Source organism: Solea solea, chromosome 7, assembly GCF_958295425.1.
Source record: "Solea solea chromosome 7, fSolSol10.1, whole genome shotgun sequence".
Classification (NCBI taxonomy): domain Eukaryota; kingdom Metazoa; phylum Chordata; class Actinopteri; order Pleuronectiformes; family Soleidae; genus Solea; species Solea solea.
The window spans coordinates 6,497,896-6,519,032 of record NC_081140.1 but is presented as its reverse complement, the minus strand read 5'-3'; the positions used below and the strand labels follow the sequence as shown (position 1 = coordinate 6,519,032).

At 40.9% G+C, this 21,137-nt stretch overlaps 1 protein-coding gene across 2 annotated transcripts in view; it reads left to right on the top strand.

Moving 5' to 3' along the window:
* Positions 1-21,137, top strand: part of dhrs13a.3 (dehydrogenase/reductase (SDR family) member 13a, duplicate 3) — a 162,438-nt gene that overhangs the window by 40,733 nt on the left and 100,568 nt on the right. For both annotated transcript variants that reach the window (XM_058633676.1, XM_058633677.1), the window contains exon 6: positions 9,898-10,058. In XM_058633676.1, the coding sequence (XP_058489659.1) occupies positions 9,898-10,011 (114 nt within the window). In that variant the 3' untranslated portion in view covers positions 10,012-10,058. The remainder of the gene's footprint in view (positions 1-9,897; positions 10,059-21,137) is intronic.

The window sequence follows — 21,137 nt, the reverse complement described above, 5'->3', positions numbered from 1 at the left end:
GAAGCAAAAAGTGGTTATGTTGATTTCCTACACAACTGTTTCCAATCAGGATACAAATAATTGCATTATGTATCAAACTCCTCCATTTTAAAGAATGAACAATGTGACACAAAGGCCATCTGTACACCTGCCATTCATTTTGCCAATTCTGCCAATTCATTTCTGTGATCAGATAGTGATCGGATAGTACTTCAGCACATTCATTTAGACCTGGTATTAGGTCCAGGTCAACATCCATTTGCTCCACCTCCCCCTCTGTGCGCTGCCATATATATAACAAAAACAACAACGTTAGCCACATGTGAAGTCGCACTTTTGTATGGACTCCTCTTTGCTTTTCGATGAAAGCAGAGGAGACTGAACAGGTTTGGACGTATTTCCGCTCACATAGTTGTTGTGGGTGGAGCAGAGACACTTCAGAGACTCGTTGCATTTGCACGTCTGTTCAATGTGATCATCAATGCGTCTCCAACCACCTCCTGTTTGGCAGATCAGACAGCAATCTGTCCTTGGGTGTATTTACACCTGTACTCACAAGTGGTCAGGTGCTATCCCCCTCAATCCTATCACAGAAAACACACTTTAATGCCATGTGTAAAAGGGGCCAAAGAAAGAGAAGTTGGGCCCAGGGATTTTTATTGTTGCTATTTTTGGTTGTTTTTCGCTTCTGTATTTTCTCTTTGTTTCATTTTCCGGTTGCTGATGCTTTCTGACAAAATGCTCTCTAAAGAGGAAGTAAAAAAGCACTAGTGTTCTCAAACATTTCCACGCCATCAGCCAACGATAATCCACGGCCCACTCCCACTCAGTCTCCTTTCATCCACCATGCTGCCGGCCCTGCTGTGGCTAGCTGTCACTGTAGACGAGGACAGACCGTGGCCGTTCTGCTAACTTACCAAACCAAGCCTCTCTTCCCATGTTCCTTCACTCTCAACCTCCTTCTTAATCACTCTATTACATGGCAGCTCATGTTCCAACACAAGTTCCCAGGCTTTTCCACATCTCATTGTATTTCACACTGGCTTACGCTGGCGAAGTCGCGCCACACTAACAGTCATGAAGCGGCCTCATATTGCGCAGGTCCATGAAAATAATATCTGGTTATTTTCCCTCTCTTGGCTTATGTAATTGGTTCACTCACCATGTGGAACAGATGGTGATGGATGCTCTAATCTACCGCTGGAGAGTGAAGGGAGAGAATCCTTTTCTGGAAGAGAGGCCCATGTAGCATGAGAGCTAATAGCATTACAACTCAAATTACAGTGAAATCAAAGGCAAATCTGTCTTTTAATGAAACCAACACACAAACTGCTGCAAAGAAAAAGCACAACTGCTGGCAGTCAAATGAACACACATTTTAGCTAGGTTACTAACATGACTGGCAGCATCATGAAGCCAAGTATGCTAACAGGGTAACATGTAGCTTGGACCTGAGCCCCCCCTCCCACACCTTCACCATTCCCTGTTCCAACACTACCACTAGCCCACAGCCCCCAACATATAGATGGAAAGTGACACCGTGATTGTGTGTGGGGCCCAGCCACGCTCAGATGAGGGTGTCACTTCTGCCTAGCTTGATTGCCACATTCGGCGAGCACAGCGGCGAAGAGTTAAATTGAGGGAGAAAAGGTCGGGAGCCAGTGGTCATCTGCTCTCCCTCTTTCTCCCCCAAATTACTTGTCCTGCAGGAGAGGAATGAAAACAGACAGGGCCCGAGCCGGGGCACCTGGAGCCTATAGGAGATGATCTGCTGGGCCGGCACAGGCCCTGGGGGAAGAAAGTGAACGACGGATGTGGGGAGAAAATAAAAGTTAGGGGGGTTGGGGGCATTGGTGTTATTTGGTTCAGGTGTGTGCATGAATGAGAAAAACAGTAGCTGGTAGAGGTGTCAGACTCAAGCGAGTGTGCAAAGCAGGCAAAGCTGTTGTTGGAAAGGACAGAGGGTCAAGGAAAGAGTGGGGTTCCATTTCAGTGTGTGCGTGTATGTATGGCAGAACATACACATTTGCATCCACAGATACTGTATGATACGGTCCTGAGGACAGATTCTATACAACCCTTAAACAACAGGTGCCCTGCCATGGCCATGAAAAGGAAAGACAGAAGAAAGGGTCTGTATTTATTTAGCACTTTTCGAGTATTGATGACCACTCAAAGCTGCTTTACACTACAGTTTTGCCATTCACCCATTGACACCCATTCCCTCACACTCTCATACTATGTGCAGTGTATTCTTTCTAGCATACATCTTTCATACCCATTCATATTTTGCCGGCACAACTGTCAGGAGCAACGTGGGGTTAAGTGTCTTGCCCAGGGACACAGGGAATCGAATCCACAACCTTCTAGTCCAAGGACGACTCACCCTACCACTGAGCTACTGTTATAAAACAAATTTAGATACAAACTAATGTAAAATTTTAAATAAAATATAAGTAAATGTGGTTACCACCCTATGAATGGAGGATAGTGGTTAGTCTCCAACAAGGTTAGTCTACTGGTGTGTTCACCGCAGACACAAAGCAATTTTTTTGCAATGCTTTACTTTGCATCGCTGGATTATTTCATTAATCCCATGCCCACAGAGAGCTAAAGCCAGCAGGTGACTGCCACAGCAGAATTGCCGATGCTTGACCGGCCCGATGAGTCACAAACACCCCTTTGCAGGCCAAAGGTGGAGCTGCTTTAGTGGATTAACTTTTGAGTTTGTAAGTAAACACAACTGGCGACTACTGCCCGCTACTAATGCTTTAATAGTATAGTGTGACTAACAGCTGGAATCAAGTGACAGGGAGAGAGTCCAACTACATTTCTGCTCCACCCTGTCTTTCTATGTCTGGTCTCAGTCACTCGGGCTTTGGACCTACAGCAACTGTCCTTCAAATGACACGCATGCTCTCGCATCTTTGCATTGAATGTATGTGCATACTCATCATGTGCGTGAGGCCCAAAAGACTGTAGCACAAATTGCTGAAAGTTAAGCTGTTGCTGATGCTTACGTCACAAACACAAGGTGCAAAACTGGCAGGGATGTTTGGAGCAGTTCAGATGCAACATAGCCATTATATTGTTCTTGAATTAAGGGTCTCATATACACCGCTCGGTCTACCATAGAAAATCAAACAATTTATCTGCTGTGATCTCACAAGTAATCACTACCTACCCCCTCCAGTATTACAATGTTTTTTATTTAAAAGATGCGAATTCAATAGTTTTATACAGTTGCCCAAGTGGGGACACTTGGGAGACTGTACTAACAAGTGTAGTACTCTCATGTCCACAATACATCTCTACACAAACCCATGAATGAAACAGAAGTCTTAATTCAGCCTTAATAATTCTTATTTTCATTTTGTGATATATTTACTGTACTTGATTTCATATAAGTCTACATTTTGTTTACAGCTGGAGATTTAGTATTAGTAATTTTATCATTTTACATTCAAAACATACAATTACCTTACGAGTATAGAAATATTAAGCTTGGATAAACAACCCAAGATTAGCCACAAATCATTCTGCATGTTCTTTCTCTTCTGATACAGCATAATGTGCATCATGGTGATACAATAATACATATGCATACACATATTAACAATGATGCACAGGCAGAACAAATATTATCTGGTGGTGGTCGGTCAAAGGACCAAATAGGTGAAGCAAACATAATATTTGTGAATGTAAAATTATTATCTGTTTTTTTATTTATGACTACTTTGAAAAAAAACAAAAAAAAACAAGGTCTTTCTAATTATACATTTCAAATACAATGGCACTTTTACTTAAATGAAGGATGCAAGTTCTTCTCAATCGATGAATAGCAGATTAATCTGCAAATGACTGATTTTCTTGTTGAATAATTACAACATATAAAGCCAAACTACTTAGCCAAACTCAAACACACAATGGAGTTATTACGTGCAGATTACCTGACCATCCTGCAGATGCTGTACCCCCCTGCCTCCATTAGGTGATGCTGTGGGACAGCTCCACTGTCTAAAACCATCCCACGATGATGTGCCTCACATCATATACAGTATGACACAGCTGACAGCCTCTGGCAGCATGTGGTGATGGTGCGAGCCCATGGGGCCTCATGCGGAACTTGGGGCTTACTGTACAGGGTGGCTAACAATTAAATGACCGTCCAATTTTTCTTCTGCACTGGGGCAATTAACCTGCTAATAATACAATGAGCATCCCCCTCCTCACACACACACACACACACACACACACACACCTTCTACCTTTCTCCCTCCCTAAACTCATAGACACCAGGCCATCAGAGAGCCATTGGATTAGAGGATTCTAGCAGAGATAGTTTAACGTAATGAACCATCGAGATGACGACTATTAAAAATGATTTGCAGTGTTCCAGTGCAGAGAGGAGAAGGGAACAGTGACCTGAGTTTGGCAGATTGATCGTGTTGGGAAGATAAAGAAGAAAGTGATGAGCGAAGGAAGTTGATTTACATAGTTTTGAATGTTGGGGGGGTGGGGGTGGGTTTCAGTGATATGGCACATTAGGCCACTAACCAGTATTATCAGGATTTATTTAGGAGAGATGCCAATGCCAGAAAATAATCAAGTTCAGGAAGACGGGAGCAAATGTAGGATGAAATTCCACATGGGATTGTTGTGAAGCCAAAATACACAGACACTTCAATGTTTCAATTCAGTTTGCTTTTGTGTCACTTACACAGCATTTAGTCAGTAACGTGAATATATGTATAGCAAATAGACAAACACTCCAAGGTTGGGGATTCTCTCTGCTGCTCTATTATTGGTTTGAAAAGCCTCAGTCATATTTGTGTGGGGTGACCACAGATTGAACCCTGATACAATGAAATTTATTTTTTTTATCTGACAACCTCAGCTACTCTGAGTTAATGACAGACAGTTGCAAGAGACTAGACAACCATGCCCCTCCTTTAAAAGTCAACACGTGTGGATCTGCACGGCAGAAGGTTGAGTTTTATTCTACTGAATATACCAGGGTATGTGATTGGCGTGGAGCAGAGGAAATTTGACCAGAGTGAATAGAAAATGAAACAAATGACTCACTCACTCACCTTCTACCGCCTCATCCTACACATGGGGGTCACACGAGAGACAAAAACCAACATCCAATTTGCCTAAACCCCAAATCTGCATGTTTTTGGACTGTGGGAGAAAAACGGAGAAAACCCACGGACACATGGGGAGAACCTGCTATCTCCATGCAGAAAGGCCCCTTTTTCCGACGGGGTCGCAAACCCAGGTCTCCTTGCTGCAAAGACAAGACTGCTAACCACTACATCACCTTATCTCTCGCTCCATCTTGATTTAATTTCACTACACCAGTGTCTGAAGTATATGTGAGGAAGAGGAGGATGATGAGAATGCAAATTATCTTATTTGGGAATAAATCTTCCTCCTGTGCAAAGTCTGTAGCTGACTTTGCTCAGTCTATTTACACCACTGTATTTTAATGGTGGTGATAATGGTGTTACTCCGAGAGCTCAATATTTTCTCAGGTGGTGCTTGGTATAAAAAGTTTGAGAACCACTGGTCTATGGAATGCTTCTAAACCTCCCACCCCTTCCATCCACTCTCTTGACAAGTACTGTAACTGCCACCAAAACTTGATTCTTAGCTTTTTGTTTTGTGAGTTAGGTGCCAACTTTTTTATATATATATATATATATACATATACATATATATATATATATACATATATATGTGTATATATATGTATATGTATATGTATATATATATATATATATATATATATATATATATATATATATATACACATATATATAAATATAGCATATACACTAACCACACACATATATGCTGTATTATGTGCAGTGTATGTGCTGTAGTAAACCTGCCACAGGTTCCCGCCGTGTGTGCTGTTGTGATGCAAACCGTGTCTCTCAGCTGTTATTTACCATCGAGCGACACGGGCATGAATGTAAAGACGGAGTGGAGCCCCTCACCACCATCTGCAGACCTCACTCAATCTCTCAACATCTCTGCAAGCAGAGGACCAGATTGAATTTTTCTCTCAAGTCTCCCAGGATGAGACTGGACGTCACTGGAGGATACTTCCCTTTTTATGCCTCCTGCGGTCCTATAGATGCTCGCCTCAGATATTTCTCCCCAGATGTGAGTGAAGGCGTCAGGTGTACCGTGGGAATGCTCTGGATTCGCTTTAGATTTTAAATCTAGTCAACAGTGGGAATTCACTGATAAACACAGGTCTGGTCCATCTGGCATGAAAGGCAGCATCCTCAGAGAGCAGGAGCATGTTTTCTAGATTGGAGCTCGTATAGCTGATCCCCAGCATAGTGATAGTCACACAAAAGGAACAAAGCGCCCAATGTTTGCCTCTACATTCTTTGATAATTTCAGAGCTAATTTTCCCCTTTGTCATTTCAGCTACCACTGTGGCCTATCAGTTTGGGTGTGTGTTTGTATTAGCATGTGTGTGTTCTGTAAGCAGGATAGGAGAATAAATATTTACCATCTGTGTTTTTTTCCCTTCCCTCTCTCTCCCTCTACCATGCAAGATTCCAGGCCTTTTTTTTTTTTTTTTTTATCAGCGCCGGAGTTCAGCCATGGGCCTTTTTAATTTTCTGCTTTTGTGTTTTTAGCTGAGATTGACAGGCTGCTCTCTCCCTGGAGCATTGTTCTATTAATCTGTTTAATATGCTACAGAAACATTCGAGTGCCGGAACAGGCAGCTGGGGTAATGGAATCACAGCAGGTAAAGGCGGGCTTGCATATCTGACGACTAGCGAGGGGGCACGAGAGGCGCAATAGACAGCCTGGCATGGTGCAGCAATGGTAGCTGAAACCTCTCCCTGCCCCTGCACCCCATGACCTTGTGCGGATAGACAGGCGGAAGGACAGTGCCACGTGTCCCCTCATGTATTATTGCTCAACATCAAAACAGCTCACCATTGTCCATCACTCAGCATCAGCCGCTGCTTCACGTACCAGTGCAGATTCCTCACAAGACGCACAGTTAAAAACAAGCCTCACTGACTTCTAGAATACCAACTATGAGCACTGAACCTCAGCAGCATGGGGGTAAGAGTGAAGCATGTGCATTGAGAAGTGACCGCTAGCAGAGCACTATACGTTGAGAATGGTAGGTAAATGGCAATGTATAATTGTACGACCCCACCGCACCCCCCCCCGCTCTCGCTTTTTCCTCCTCCTGCCCCCCCCTGCTGAGGCAATGAGTTGTGGTTTAATTAACTCTGCCTTAATGGGTGCACAGCAAGACAGAGGGGGGTTGGAGGTTGCAGGTTTGTGGCATATGGCACAACGCCGCTGTCCTCACGAGATAAGCGAGAAACTGTTCACATTCCCTGTGACAAAAAGGCTCTCCTTCCGACATCCTGCCCTGTTCTAAAGACTTGGGCAGTGTGTGGAGACGATGACGGTCCACCTCGTAGGCTGAGGAGAGAATAGACGGAGCAGAGCGCTAATGACATGCGAGCGAGATAAGTACGCACATGAATTCTCAAAGTCTTTACAGCCTCCCAGACAAGGTCTAACCTCGTTTTATCCTTCATGTAATGTGGCGAGTGTAATGTGCTGATACTCTTACTGGGGTTAAGCTTTTGATCAGGCTGTTATCCCAAACTGGCCTGGGGATGAAAAACAAAGGAGTCGCAACTGGATTTTGCGAGAAAGCACGATGACACTGCGAGCAAAGACATTCTGCAGGGGGGGGGAAGGATTTGTCACTTTTGCTTTTGCCTGAACTGACAGAAATGACCTGAAAAAAAAATCCAAAACCAATGAATCCGTTAAGCACCATTGCCCGTCATTCTTTAAAAATATAATGCTCTTATTACTCATATGATTCATGCTAGTCCAGTAATGTGATTGATTTTAAAGGCAGATGAAAAAAGCTCCTACTCTTCTAATCAACAGTGGCTTCTAGTTCTAACTTTTAATGAGGTGAAACTGTTAATCCACTCTCCATCCCCTTTCTCTCACTCAGAAAGTTATTGTCATAACTGTGTCCAACTCTGGGCTTCTGGGGAAAATGCTGCTGCCTGATATATCCCGCACCGCTGCTTCTATTTTGCATCCCCCCCCCCCCCACACACACACACACACACTGCAACTGAACCTGTATATCCACCATTACAAAAAAGGTGCCAAAAAGAAATTAGACAACCTGATGAAAAGCGATCGGAAAGGAAAGTTGTGAAGCAGCAAAAGGCCTCAGATCAAAGTGAGCCACCGGTAATTAGAATACATGCTGAAGAGGAGCAGACGTCGGCAGAAATCAGGATTTTAGCTGGAAAATTACCTGTTGAGCCATTCAAATAATAAACGAGAGCCACGTCTCGGTGAAGTGGTGAGACTAAGACGCAGAGCTTTGCAAAGTCAGACTCACCGGTCGCCTTGCTTTCTTTCCCAAGGCAGTGTGACAGATGTTCGGGGGAGGAAATAATCTCACCTATTTTCAGTTTTCCCCTCTGTATTTCAAACCCTTTTCTCCTCATTCTCACCCTTTTCTGCAAGGACAATTGATCTATTATGAATTTACTCACATTTTGAGCACATTTGGTTGCCATCTGCTTTTCTGGTGTCGCATATATACTCACAATTCATAGCTTTTTCATATGATCTGTCATGGAATACTTTTATTACTCAGTGTTATGTTGACCAATGAATCCCTAAAAAAAAAAAGACATTTGATTGTTTGTTAAAATTAAGCCCGCAATTCCACAACATCCGCAAATGTTTCCTTCAGTTTTATCATCAGCCATTGCCACAAACATCAAATATTTAGCTTTGTGCTGGTAAAACAGTGCGCTCTGATGTGGGAAGATCAGTGTGGAGCTGGAATCGGCTCAGGATTAACCTAGTTTAGTATACAGATTGGGGGGGAAAACAACTGCTAAAACTCTGCCCAAAATAAGAAAACAAACACAATTATAACACAATATTCCATTGTGATATCGCAATTAAGATATTCATGATGATAACTCACAGAATTTCAAAACAAAAGTGCATGTTTTAATGTGTAATGATGTTCACTTCACAATAAAAACACATTAATGACGCAAAATCTAGTAATATCAAAAACAGAGAAATGCATCAATAACTAAATCTAAAATTAAGTAAATAATAGCGTCGGCAACTGTAATTAAAAAACTCCGAAACAGCTTATATATGTCTCTTAATGTTGAATACATTATAATAATAACCAAATGTCTTATTACAATTATAAAAACATTTCTATCAAATATATATAGCATTATATCCAGTCCATGTTTTCAATATAACATGATATTAGGTGGCGGGCCACATTTAATCGATTGGGGGTCGCCAGTTTGACACCTCTGATCTAAGCCAAGACTTCTGTTTTTCTAACACTGTTTATGCTCTGATAAGAAGTGTGAGGTGCATCTGCTATCAGCTACATATATGCATAAAAAGGCAACACGCTTAAATCAATGTGTTTGTTTGCGCTCCGCACAAATTATTTACCTGTGGATAACCAACTTATGTATGCGTACACATTGGTAGTCAACGTAGAAATCAGAACCAGAAGGCTTATAGTACTGAGTTCTGGGCCACCTCAAAAATAAATGTTTCCTGTTTGAATGTACGTGTATAAATGTACATACTGTACAACGGGATTCTGTTTTGGATTAGGTTTTCTTTCTTTCTTTCATAAATGTTTCTCCAAATAACTCACAACTGTCTGGTATTCCTCTTTCCACACACAAAACATACCAAGAGACTCTTGTACCTATACAAGAATCACATGAATTTGTTGTTGGAGTGGAAATAAGCACGGGTGCTGCTGTTTCAGACTTGGCATTGCGGGTACAAGTGTGTATACGTATGTACATTAACTGCGTTCTGTTTTTGCAGTGGCAGTCTGAGACCCCGGCGTGCTGTAAATGTCACCCGTCGTCAGGCGTTTGTGCAGCACATGCCCTTGGAGGAAGGAGGGAGAGTGCCGATGTTGCAGATCCCAGCCTTTGATTTAGACACGAAAGGCAGACCGGCAGCGAACGCACCGAGGCATGAAGGTAAATTCCTATAATTCACAGCTGAAAGGTTAGCCAGTGGTGCGCTCTGCTCCTCCCTCATGTTAGCCGCTAACAAATGTCACCTAATTGAAATAAGCCCAGTTCTACATTTTGTGTGTGTGTGTGTGTGACAGCGTGTGTGTGTGAGTTTGCCGCTGCAGCCCCTCTAAAACTGATATACAGTGTTTTGTCATACAGAGTAAATCTGCAGTGCTGGTCTGCATCAGCACACCTTCACTCAGCCACTTCATGAACACTACAAGGGCAGCAGCTCCACTCATACGTGTTCTCCACTGATATGAAGGGGGTGGATTATTTACACTGAACAACTCTACTCATTAATGACTATTAGGGCTAATATTTTCACTTTTACATTAGTCTTTTTAATATAGCCACGCCTTTGAATAAACAGCAGACCATAACGTGAGGCTTTCATAGATCATTACACAAAATCTCGCTCTTATTTCTGCACTTTTTTCTGTTTTCGTTTTGAGCGTGACTGTTGTTCAATGACCAGCCAAACATGTGACAATGTGTGCAGTAACTAATACAGGAAGTATCTACAGGTGAAGCATTTGAGGATCAGATTTAACAGACGGATCAGATTTCAGACCTTCACAGACCTTGAGATAGTGATACATATCTATGCTATGTACAGGGTCGAAGCTAATTGAAAGTGATCAATCATTTTTTGTGTGTGGACGTAGACAAACCCACGTTTGTGGCACAGTTTTTGGGTGCAGGAGAAATGGAGGCGCATCCCGTCGCCCTCCAAACAATCGCTGCAGAGCTCAACAGAGCACCAGAGGAGACTGGTGTGTGTTGCAATGGCTTTACTGTCCTCTGCAGCATGGGTGAATACTCCTGGCATTGGTTTTGATGTTGTCGTGTGTTGCATTAAAAATGCAAAGGACTCAATGGATTAAAGCCGCAGTGTTCAACTTTTTTTTTGTTGATGTTATTTTTCTGTCTCCTTTTGGTTTTGTGAACTGAAGTCCTATATCTGAAAATGAGGCCGGTCAAGCAATACTACCAGACCTGACTGAGGGAGCATTTATCCTATCAAACTGCTGAATGACTGGGTTTTTTTGAGCAGTAGAATTAACTTTCCATGGGTGTTACCTTCTGTTGTGTTGCTTTATGAGCTGAATGCTCCTGTTGCCTCCCTCTGTCTTAACTTACAACAAATGATCTTACTGTTTGTAGCAACATGGGATAGACTTACTCAGCATTGTGTGGACTCATTTGACAATGGTGTGGATGTAATAGATATTTGTATATATATTAAGTTTTATGTCTTACAAGTGTGGATAAATGGCAAAAAGTGGAACCGCCTAATTTAAAAGAACAGAAGCGTGCCAAAAAAAATGGGATGGTTCCATTTGATTATTTTGGTACAGTTTTGCCAATCAAAATACTATTCAAATAATTACAGAATGTAAACACAACTGAACTGTACATCTGAACTGGGCTATATTTTCCCTCACTGGAAACCACAATATCCAAATATTAACATTACCATTTAAACTCACCCCAGGTTTGGTTCATTACAGTGTGAGACAAAGGGGAGACTTGGAGGTCTTTACATATACGAAAATGTCTCTGATGATTAGTTGACTTCCTATGGAGTAATATGCATAAAGGCAAGAGCAGTTTTCCTTTTATTCCTCCTGCTTGCCTCCTCCCATTCTCTCCTGGTGTTAAATGAATATCCACAATCCCAATACACACACACACACATAGACACACACAATTGAGAGTATGGCATAAATTTTACATGACAGCCCCCTGGTTCATTACAGCCCATGAGTTATTAGCTAATTTGCGGCCGTGAAATTTCTAACCACTATGAGTGAACTGAGGTGTCAAGAGTTCGCTAAATGTGGTGTGTGGAATTTGATGTTTGATGGGCACCTTCTGGAGAGGACTGTGTGTGTGTGTGAGAGAGAGAGTGTGATAGGAGATATGCAGGCATGTAGTTTAAGTGTCTTTTTATTTGCAACATTACAGTAAGGCACATTTGTAAAGTGACATAAATCTGACAGTACATTCATGCCACTGGTGAGGGTTCAGAAGTTTTATCTGTGCACACAAAATGCTGTCCTTGCATACAGTAAGTACAGAATATTAAAGCATGAGTCAGTGCTCATTTATTATCCCTAATGTTGCAGTGTCACAATGAGTGTGTCACAGTAGATTATACTATGCTTTTATATTTGCTTTTCCCATGCATTACACCACATTCTATTAATTATTATGTCATAAATTATAATATAATCATATCAATAATAGTAATCGTTGGTCAATGTCAAATCCTTTCTTAAAGCATTCTTTAAATTAACAAAGTTCCAAGTTTACATGTGTATTATATATACTGATGTTAATAATATATAATAATTAATATTCTCTTTTTTTTAAAAAAAACATGAAATAAATAGATAACTGGATGTATAAAAAATATCTGAAGACAAATAGTTTTTATCTCACAATAATGTTCTCACTGAATCCACAGGTTAGCACTGTTAGTGATGCCTCTCCCATTAAACACACACAAAAAGAAAACATAGAAAGAGAGACACTATGAGTTTGTGTGTTGGCTTGCGTGTCTGAGAAACCACCCCCCCAAAAAAATAAAACAATAAAAATAGTACAAGTGAGATGAGGTAAATACCCTCCCCGTCTTTCTGAAGTGAGAAACAAAAGGAACAGTGCTCGGTGTCGACCCAGTGTCCCACTGTGGGAAAAGCTTAGCAGCAGCTCGGGTCAGCGAGGTGAGGTCTGTTCGGCTCGGCTGCAGCTCCACACTGACCTCACTGCTGCCAGCCTTCCAGGAAATTACAGCAGGGACTGAGACGCAGCTCTCACTCCCACAGCAACACACACACACACACACACACACACACACACACACACACAGATTCGCTCAGCTATTCTTTTAAGCACAGATATTGAAATTTATTCATTTGGGCAGCCTTATCCCTTACCTTAAATTAGCCACAATGTAAATCGGATCCTTAAACTAGTTCCTTAGAAATGAGTTTCTGAACCATTAGGACCAGGTTTGGGTATCCATCAGGTCTACTAGTCCTGATATGGTCACACACACACACAGACACACACACACACACACACACACACACACACACACACACGGCCTGTTCTGATCAGTTCTGATCACCAATATATTTTCTCTGGTGCTTCATACCCTTGTAGTAACTCATTGTATTTGTAATGCATTTCTAATGGTAACCATTGTAAATTAATTTAAAGAGGCAGTTGACAAGGACACATTATTTTGCTGTTTCTTTTTATGGTCAGAGTCGTAAAAAGACTCAACAGTAGCAGGATGACGGTAAAGATGCTGGTGTATCTCCTCAGAGCTGATGTTGTGTCATATTACACACGTCTCTGTGTTCAAGAGTATAATGTAGTAAAAGCAAGAATCACAGGACCAGTATAAACACACATGTGTCTCTTTTCTATCAGCAATTACACTGTGCAACCAGTTTCAACGTCATACGGAAGTCTGAACAGTCCTTTGCAACCTCTTTTTTCAACTTTTCTTTTTTGTTTTGAAACATTTGACATTATATATGTCATCATCATTTAAACCCTGAGACAAAAATTGACAGACCATGTTACACACCTATACTTAAAAATATAGTGTATGAAACATGACAACACTACAGACACTGTGTTTGCACAGTGACTGATAGCTGATATTAGCCTCCTAACTAAAGCCTCACTTAATAACATATATGCCTGCTCAAGTGTGTGCGATCTTAAGAACATGTTCGCCATTAGACGAAGTGTTTGTGACACTTTGTAGCTGCTTACCCCGCCAAACAAAAGTTCACATGGGAGATCAGCACGTTTACCTTGTGGAACCATGGAAACTGCTGCTTCATTTTGTAAGTTTGTGTCACTTAGTTAAATCTGAACATATCATTTCAAACACCAAACTTACGACATTTAACTCGGGCTGTAAACTCCTAGTCGACTGGTTGATACGTTGATTTTTTGCCAGGTTAATTTCATCAGGAGGAAAGTACCAAGTGCTAATGGGGGTGTTTTCAGAGCACCCCTGTTTCACAGGTAACAGTGTGTCTTCAGAGAACACCCCCCTTGTTTTCACTATTTTGCATTAGCCCAACCGTTCAACGTCCGGTGGTTTTATTTAATTTTGAGCTTTTCAATTTAGGCTACAGTCAGTCCTCCTCTAACACCCATGTCAAAAATATCGGTAGTGTGGCAGCATTTTACAAAAATAGATAGCGGGAAAAAAGTCAAATGCAAAATCTGCATGTCACAGCTCGACTACAAACATGGCATATCATATAAAAAACGTTAAGCTAACTTGTCTGCGTCCATTTTGAGTATACGGACATATATGAATTGGCATATTTCCATGTTTTAGTCTAATAATCGTTGATTCAAGTGTTTATCCATCTATTTGTCATTCAGTTTTGACCATTTTGTTATTTTTGTTAATAGGTAATTGGAGCTTGTGGGTAAGGTTGTTATATGAATCAGTGTGATTTAGTTCCTCCGTAGACAAACTTTGCAAACTGATCATTTACTATAGTGTTATGTTCACTGTCATCAAGACTTCACAGGAAACACAACATGTTTGCCAGTTAATTTATTATTTACCTCCATCATTTATTTTCAAAGACATCCACTGATCAGGACGTTGGTCATTCTTTTCGACAGTAGCTCAGTCCGTAACATGTCAGGGGGCAGCGGATCAGTCAGGAGCAGCCACAGCGAGCTGTTAGATGAAGAGCTGCGGGCGCCGGCTGCACACCTTCAACTTCTCAGCCAGGTAACCAGCTCCTCTCACTCTGCCCTGCTGTTCGCAGCCTCACACCGTGTGCAGCATAGAATGAGATCACAGTTTTTCACAGAATGATGGAAAAAAGGCCAATTATTGTCTGACCTCTTTTGTAGTTTGTTTTGCTGCCTGCCTCCTGAATTCTGAGTCCTGCTGAATGGAACTGCATTTGTTGTCACAATCAGTGACTTCAAGGGGCATTGACATTTACCCTTGAAGTCATTTTCCATATACAGTAGTAGCTCAACAGGTTACAACTCATGTGCTGCTGTTGGTTATTACAGCCATTTGTTTATTAAACAGCTCTTTGTTTTCTGTGTTTTAGTCCTGAGAGACCAGCCTTCTCCATGCATCATATACTTATAACTATACTTAACATAACTTTATGGTTAGGTTTGTAGGAAGCAACAGCTTGTTAACTTTTGTCTGTCACAATGTTCCTCTGAATATGATAATTTTTTGCTCCACTTTTTGGATGATGATTATTTTCTGTTTAAATTTGTCGTAAAGTACACTTACTGTATCTACTATTATTATTCGTGTTCAACATGTGTTGATTCATTAAATCTGGAAAAGCCAACTTTTGGCCTAAATGTATGGTGGCCGACAGAGGCAAACGCACTGCAATGACCCAAAACACATGCAGGAGGAGAAACAAGCTGCATATTCACAAACTCTGCAGATTCAAAAACACAAACGAAAACAAAAACACACGCAGAAGCAAAAACACACACAAGTCCCAAAACACATGCAGGACAGAAGACACACACAAACCCCAAAACACATGCAGGACAGAAGACACACACAAACCCCAAAACACATGCAGGACAGAAGACACACACAAACCCCAAAACACATGCAGGACAGAAGACACACACAAACCCCAAAACACATGCAGGACAGAAGACACACGCAAACCCCAAAACACATGCAGGACAGAAGACACACGCAAATCCCAAAACACATGCAGGACAGAAGACACACACAAACCCCAAAACACATGCAGGACAGAAGACACATGCAAATCCCAAAAGACACGCAGAAACGAAAACACCAGGACATTCAGAAACAAAAGTGGTTCTCGTGCTCGTTTTTGTGCCATACTCGGGGACTACTTAATTCTTACTTTATTAAGAGACCTTAAGAGAGGTTATCTGACTGCGGTCAAGCTATCCGACATTCTTTCTTTCTCCGTAGTCAAACTATCTGACGCTGAATGTTAATGCCTGAATTACAGAGGGATTTTCTGTAAACCACAGACTCACTTTCGTTTCTGAATATGATGGTGTTTTCGTTTCTGCTTGTGTTTTGGGACTTGAGTGTATTTTCGCTTCTGCGTGTGTTTACACTTCTGCATATGTTTTTGTTCTTGTTTGTTTTTTTTCAATCTGCAAAAAGCAGTGCGTTTGCCCCTGTCGGCGACCGTTTAAATATGTCATTGTGACGTTCATTTGTAAGTGTAAGGGGATGCCTTTTAGGACCCAGGGGGAGTAGGGGAATCTTTTTTTTAGGATACAAGAAACAAGCAGATAAATTGCTCATTTGTTCAGTTCTTGTATCTGATATGTATTTCTATGTTTCTCTTTGGCAGAGGATTGAAACAACATCCTGCTGTCATTTTACATTCATGGGTAATGGTCAGGAATAAGGAAAACGTTTGAATTGGGGGCTAAGGTTTGTGTTCTGCATGCTAAATAACAATCCTAAGCTTTTCTGCCATGTACACACCATTCACACTGGGGCCATCACTGCAAATGGAAATATCCTTCAATCATGTGTAAAACTTTTCATATGGCTGCCTTTATATTTTGGCCCTGGAATGTGGCCACAACTATAGCTCGCTCCTCTTTTCTGTTTCCACTGTTAGTTTGCAGAACATTGAAGCACAGCACCTGTAGAGAAGACATGAGGGAGATGCCAAGTGGTTGATATTGAGCCCTTTACCCAGCATTTGAGAGAGATTGAAAGCAGCTGAATTGTCACCTTATAGGCACACTGCTATCACAGCTCCAGTCGTCTGCGGTCACTGGGCTGGATGTAGCTTGGTGTGGATGAAAAAAGGGTTGTTTTTAAAGCTCCGGTGCTGGACTTCTGTCGCCCCCCTGAGGAATTCTGTGCAATTACCAAAACACAGCCAATGTCTCTACATGCCATTTCTCGCACCACTCCCACCGTCACTGACCCAGTTGCAACAAGTGTTTATTCCATTAAAATGGAGAACGTCCAGGGGCTTTTTTAGCAGAAGAATTCACTTGTGAAAGTTTTTGTGGGAGCTTTTTGGCTTTTTTGTCTCGCTTTAGTAGTGCAGTGTTGCAACTGTGCTTCCACCTCGCCTCCTTGAGTTCAGTTGTAACATAAAATGAATCCGTTCCTGTGTGCAGAGCATTGATGTCGCTGGGGTGACACAGGGAATAAACACTGCCGCACAGAGAAACACAAAGAGAGTCGTGTAGAGATGATAGGCTTAATCTTGAGTTTGCTTGACAGCACATTAGATTACATTAGATTAGACTTTATTGATCCCACACTGGGGAAATTCACATGTGATTGATAAAGGTGGGTGTAGCTTTAAAGTGTGAGGAGTGGTTTCCTGCAATGTTTCATCCAAGTGCCAGCTTTATTTCCAGAACTCCACAGTAGTGCTGGATGACATGCTAAAAAAGTTGTGAAAACATGTTCAATTCACTGGATATGTATACATATAATGATTAATGTCAGAGGATTTAAAATGGCTTTTTACTCTTGAGCGAAAGTTGAATAAACCTGTTTAATTGTGGTTTTAAATGTTTATATGGACAGAAAAACAGTTGAAACATATTTTTTTTTACACATCTAAGGTAAAATATTTACCTTATCTTAGTTATTACATATGTTATTCCTCAATGTGTGTTTATAAAATACATAAACATGATATTATAGTGTAAAGCAAGTTGTGTTGGATAATTATAATAATAATTTTTACTGAAATATAGTTCACTGTATATACATACCTCCCCACGAGCCCCTGAGGCAACCAGTGACTGTGTAGATTGGAGGATAGATTGGAAGATTAGTGTTCTTTCAGTGTGTGTGTGTGTGTGTGTGTGTGTGTGTGTGTATTCATATACAGTAACTGTCTTTTTTTAGGCTGTGCGCCAAAGTCCTGTGACGCTCTTTTTATCCCTTTGTTTCTGCGTCTGGGAAAACTTTCCCCTGGCAAAGTCACACTCTCACTCTGACTCGCATTGCTCTGCTCCACAATCCCATTTCTTATCTATGTCTCCCATGTTCAAGAGGACGCTGGCAGCTCAGCTCAATCCTTTGAAAAGCCTGATATTAAAAGAGAGCGATGCTGTGAAGAAAGACAGTGATGGGGTCCAACTTACCCCCTCCATTTACTCTGTTTGAACCCTCTGTCCTGTTTGCAGGTGTGTGTGTGTGTGTGTGTGTGTTTCCGTCAACCAACCATATACGCACACTGTGTCTTACGTACACAGAACATGCAATTGCGAAAGTGCTATTAAAATCATTTCCCATTGTTCTGTTTTGTGAGCATGTGCACACACACACACACACACACACACACACACACACACTGAAAGAACATTAATCCTCCAATCTACACAGTCACTGGTTGCCTCAGGGGCTCGTGGGGAGGTTGGGTGGGTGGAGAGGACGGCTCTCCAACGTGCCGTGTGATCTCACATTGTTTTGTGAAAATTGCAGCTTCTGATGATGGGAATTTCATTTAGGCAGCGCATACATAGCAGGAGCAAAGGGAGGGGTGGAATAGTGAGGATGGGAGAAAGAACCAAGGGAGGGTGGGAGAAGGCAAATGGGAAAGGGAGGTACATATACATACACATGGATGAAATGGTAGAAAAGGAAAAATGTTCACTAATACATTATAAACTGGACTTTAGCATGGTGTCCTATTTGACTACTTACAATTACAAATTCAACAAATAATATTTGTGTTGTGTCATAATTTCTTGCTTTAGTATGTGGGTAAAAACATTTTGTCTTATAATACTTGAAAGCATGACGGAAAAAAAAAAAAAACAACCAACCAACTAACTTAAATGGATAGAATTTAAGTTTAACAGTGGCACCAAAATCAAACTTGTTTTTCGGTGTTGTAAGGCAACAGGCATCCATTACATTGCATTCCTTTCATCTTCTATCATCCAGTACTTCTCTTTCCTTTCCATCTCGTACCAAATTGCCTTTTCCTTCTTCTTGACTTTTGTCTTCTTTCACCTTTTCTAGGAATTGTTTTTGTTTCCTCAGGATGAGTCCTTCATATTACACAGGATGTATTTCATGGTTTCGTCCATGTTCTACTCTTTGTACAGTAGCCCAGAATGGACAAAGGCTTTTCATGTTTTTAAGACCCTAGTATTTTCTCATACACACTTGGATGGGGAGTGTGAGGCAAAAGGTTTAGCCTGATACCTCTACCAAAAGTGTTAATTTGTTTCTGTTTGTGAGCAGCATCATTTAAAAAACTAAAAAATGTATAATATTATGGAGATTTGATATTAGTAATTGTTCAACAAAAATCTAAATAATTGATAACCTTCAAGATAGGTGAGTGTATTGTACTAGGATGTGGTTGTTGCCTGACCTGGGCCTTTTCTATTCAGCTTTAGTAAGCTCTCATATTGTAGTCATTTTGTATTGTATCACTCTTTATGTTCTAGACCAATCCAAAATGTCATTTTTACAATCACCACTAAAAAAGATTATTGGTTTCTAAGTTATTCTTTTATTTTTTTTCCCCAAGCATTTTTCACATGAAAAACATATGGACAAAATGTGAACAGGCTATTACTTACAGTAATTTAAACTATGAAGGTAAAAAAAACCCACAATAGCTCAATGTAAATAAAACAGAACAAAAAAGGTGAGATGGATAAAGTGTTGAGAAGGTCCAGGATAGAATATCTTTGTCGATTCAGCTTTGTGCAGCGATTTGCGCGTCAGCACCATGGATTGCATCATGAGCTGAAGAGGAGAGAACTGAGACGGAGAGAAAGACGCTGTCCGTGGTGCTGACACTGACAGCTCACTACACAAAGCAGTGCTGACCAAGATATATGCTCATTCCAGGACTTAGAGCCATTCTCTCTTTTCTACATCACTGTGTCATGATTATTTCTGTTCCACTGTACTTCTCGTGTTATTTTCCATTTTCCAGCTCCAGCTTTCCCTGCACCATCGGTCTTATATTTGTTCATTTGCCTGTCTTCTGGTGGCGCTTCACATCAATTCATTAAAACTTAGCCTTTGTACATACATTTACCACTAAATGTAATATTACTTAAAATAAATGTGCATATACTTAGAATGCAATTAGGTGCTGTGTATGAAAATTAAGATAATTTAAATTCAATCTCAAAAGTGGTTGCATTGTCATGGTGATGTGTATTGTATTATAGCTACATTAAATATACAAAGCTTTATATAAACATGGGCTCTTAAATTAAAGTGCATGTGTCACTTATGATTATTATTTTGTGTCAGCAGAGATGTTTTGTATTTCAGTTTTCTCGACTATGCAGTAGTAATTTATTTTACTTCAGCACTTCTGAACAAACGTCTTATTTATTTATTAATCAATTAATGTATTTATTTATTTATTTAATATTATGCAAGCTTCTTAAACTTTTATTGCTGACAAAACTAAATCAGGTCAAATTATGTCACAAAAGTGTGAAGGCCACCAAAAGGTTCATATGGCTTCCTTCCTTTAGCATTTTACTTAAACGTGCCAATAGCCAGAGGTAAATGACTGGAGGAATGGTTTCTTCTGGCTGACTTACATGGAAAGAGCGATACACAGTGTTGTTGATCCACATGCAAGCAAATATTATGCTAAAGTGATTGGCTCTCATCGGGTCCTAACACTGCAATGATGCTGGAAAACAGCAGAAGAAGGACAGCAAGCCTCATCTCTTTACTCCCCTCCCCTAATTTGCATTGCATACTGAAATGCATGAACCAGGCCCATTAACTGAGGGGCCGTGCTGTGTTTTGGTTGTAGGCAAGGGGAGGGGGGCTGTCATATCTTTTGATTTGCTTGATATGAAAACAGTGGTGGTTTGCAATCAATGGAACCTGTGGTTTATTTGGGGTGAAATGAGATTTTTTATTGGGATGTTTGCATCTCGATGCAATTTGCAAGCTTTATTGTGGCCGACCCGGGAGCATCCTTGCTTGATTTTACAGTAAATTTGTCATGGGGCCAATACAAGAGTTGAAAG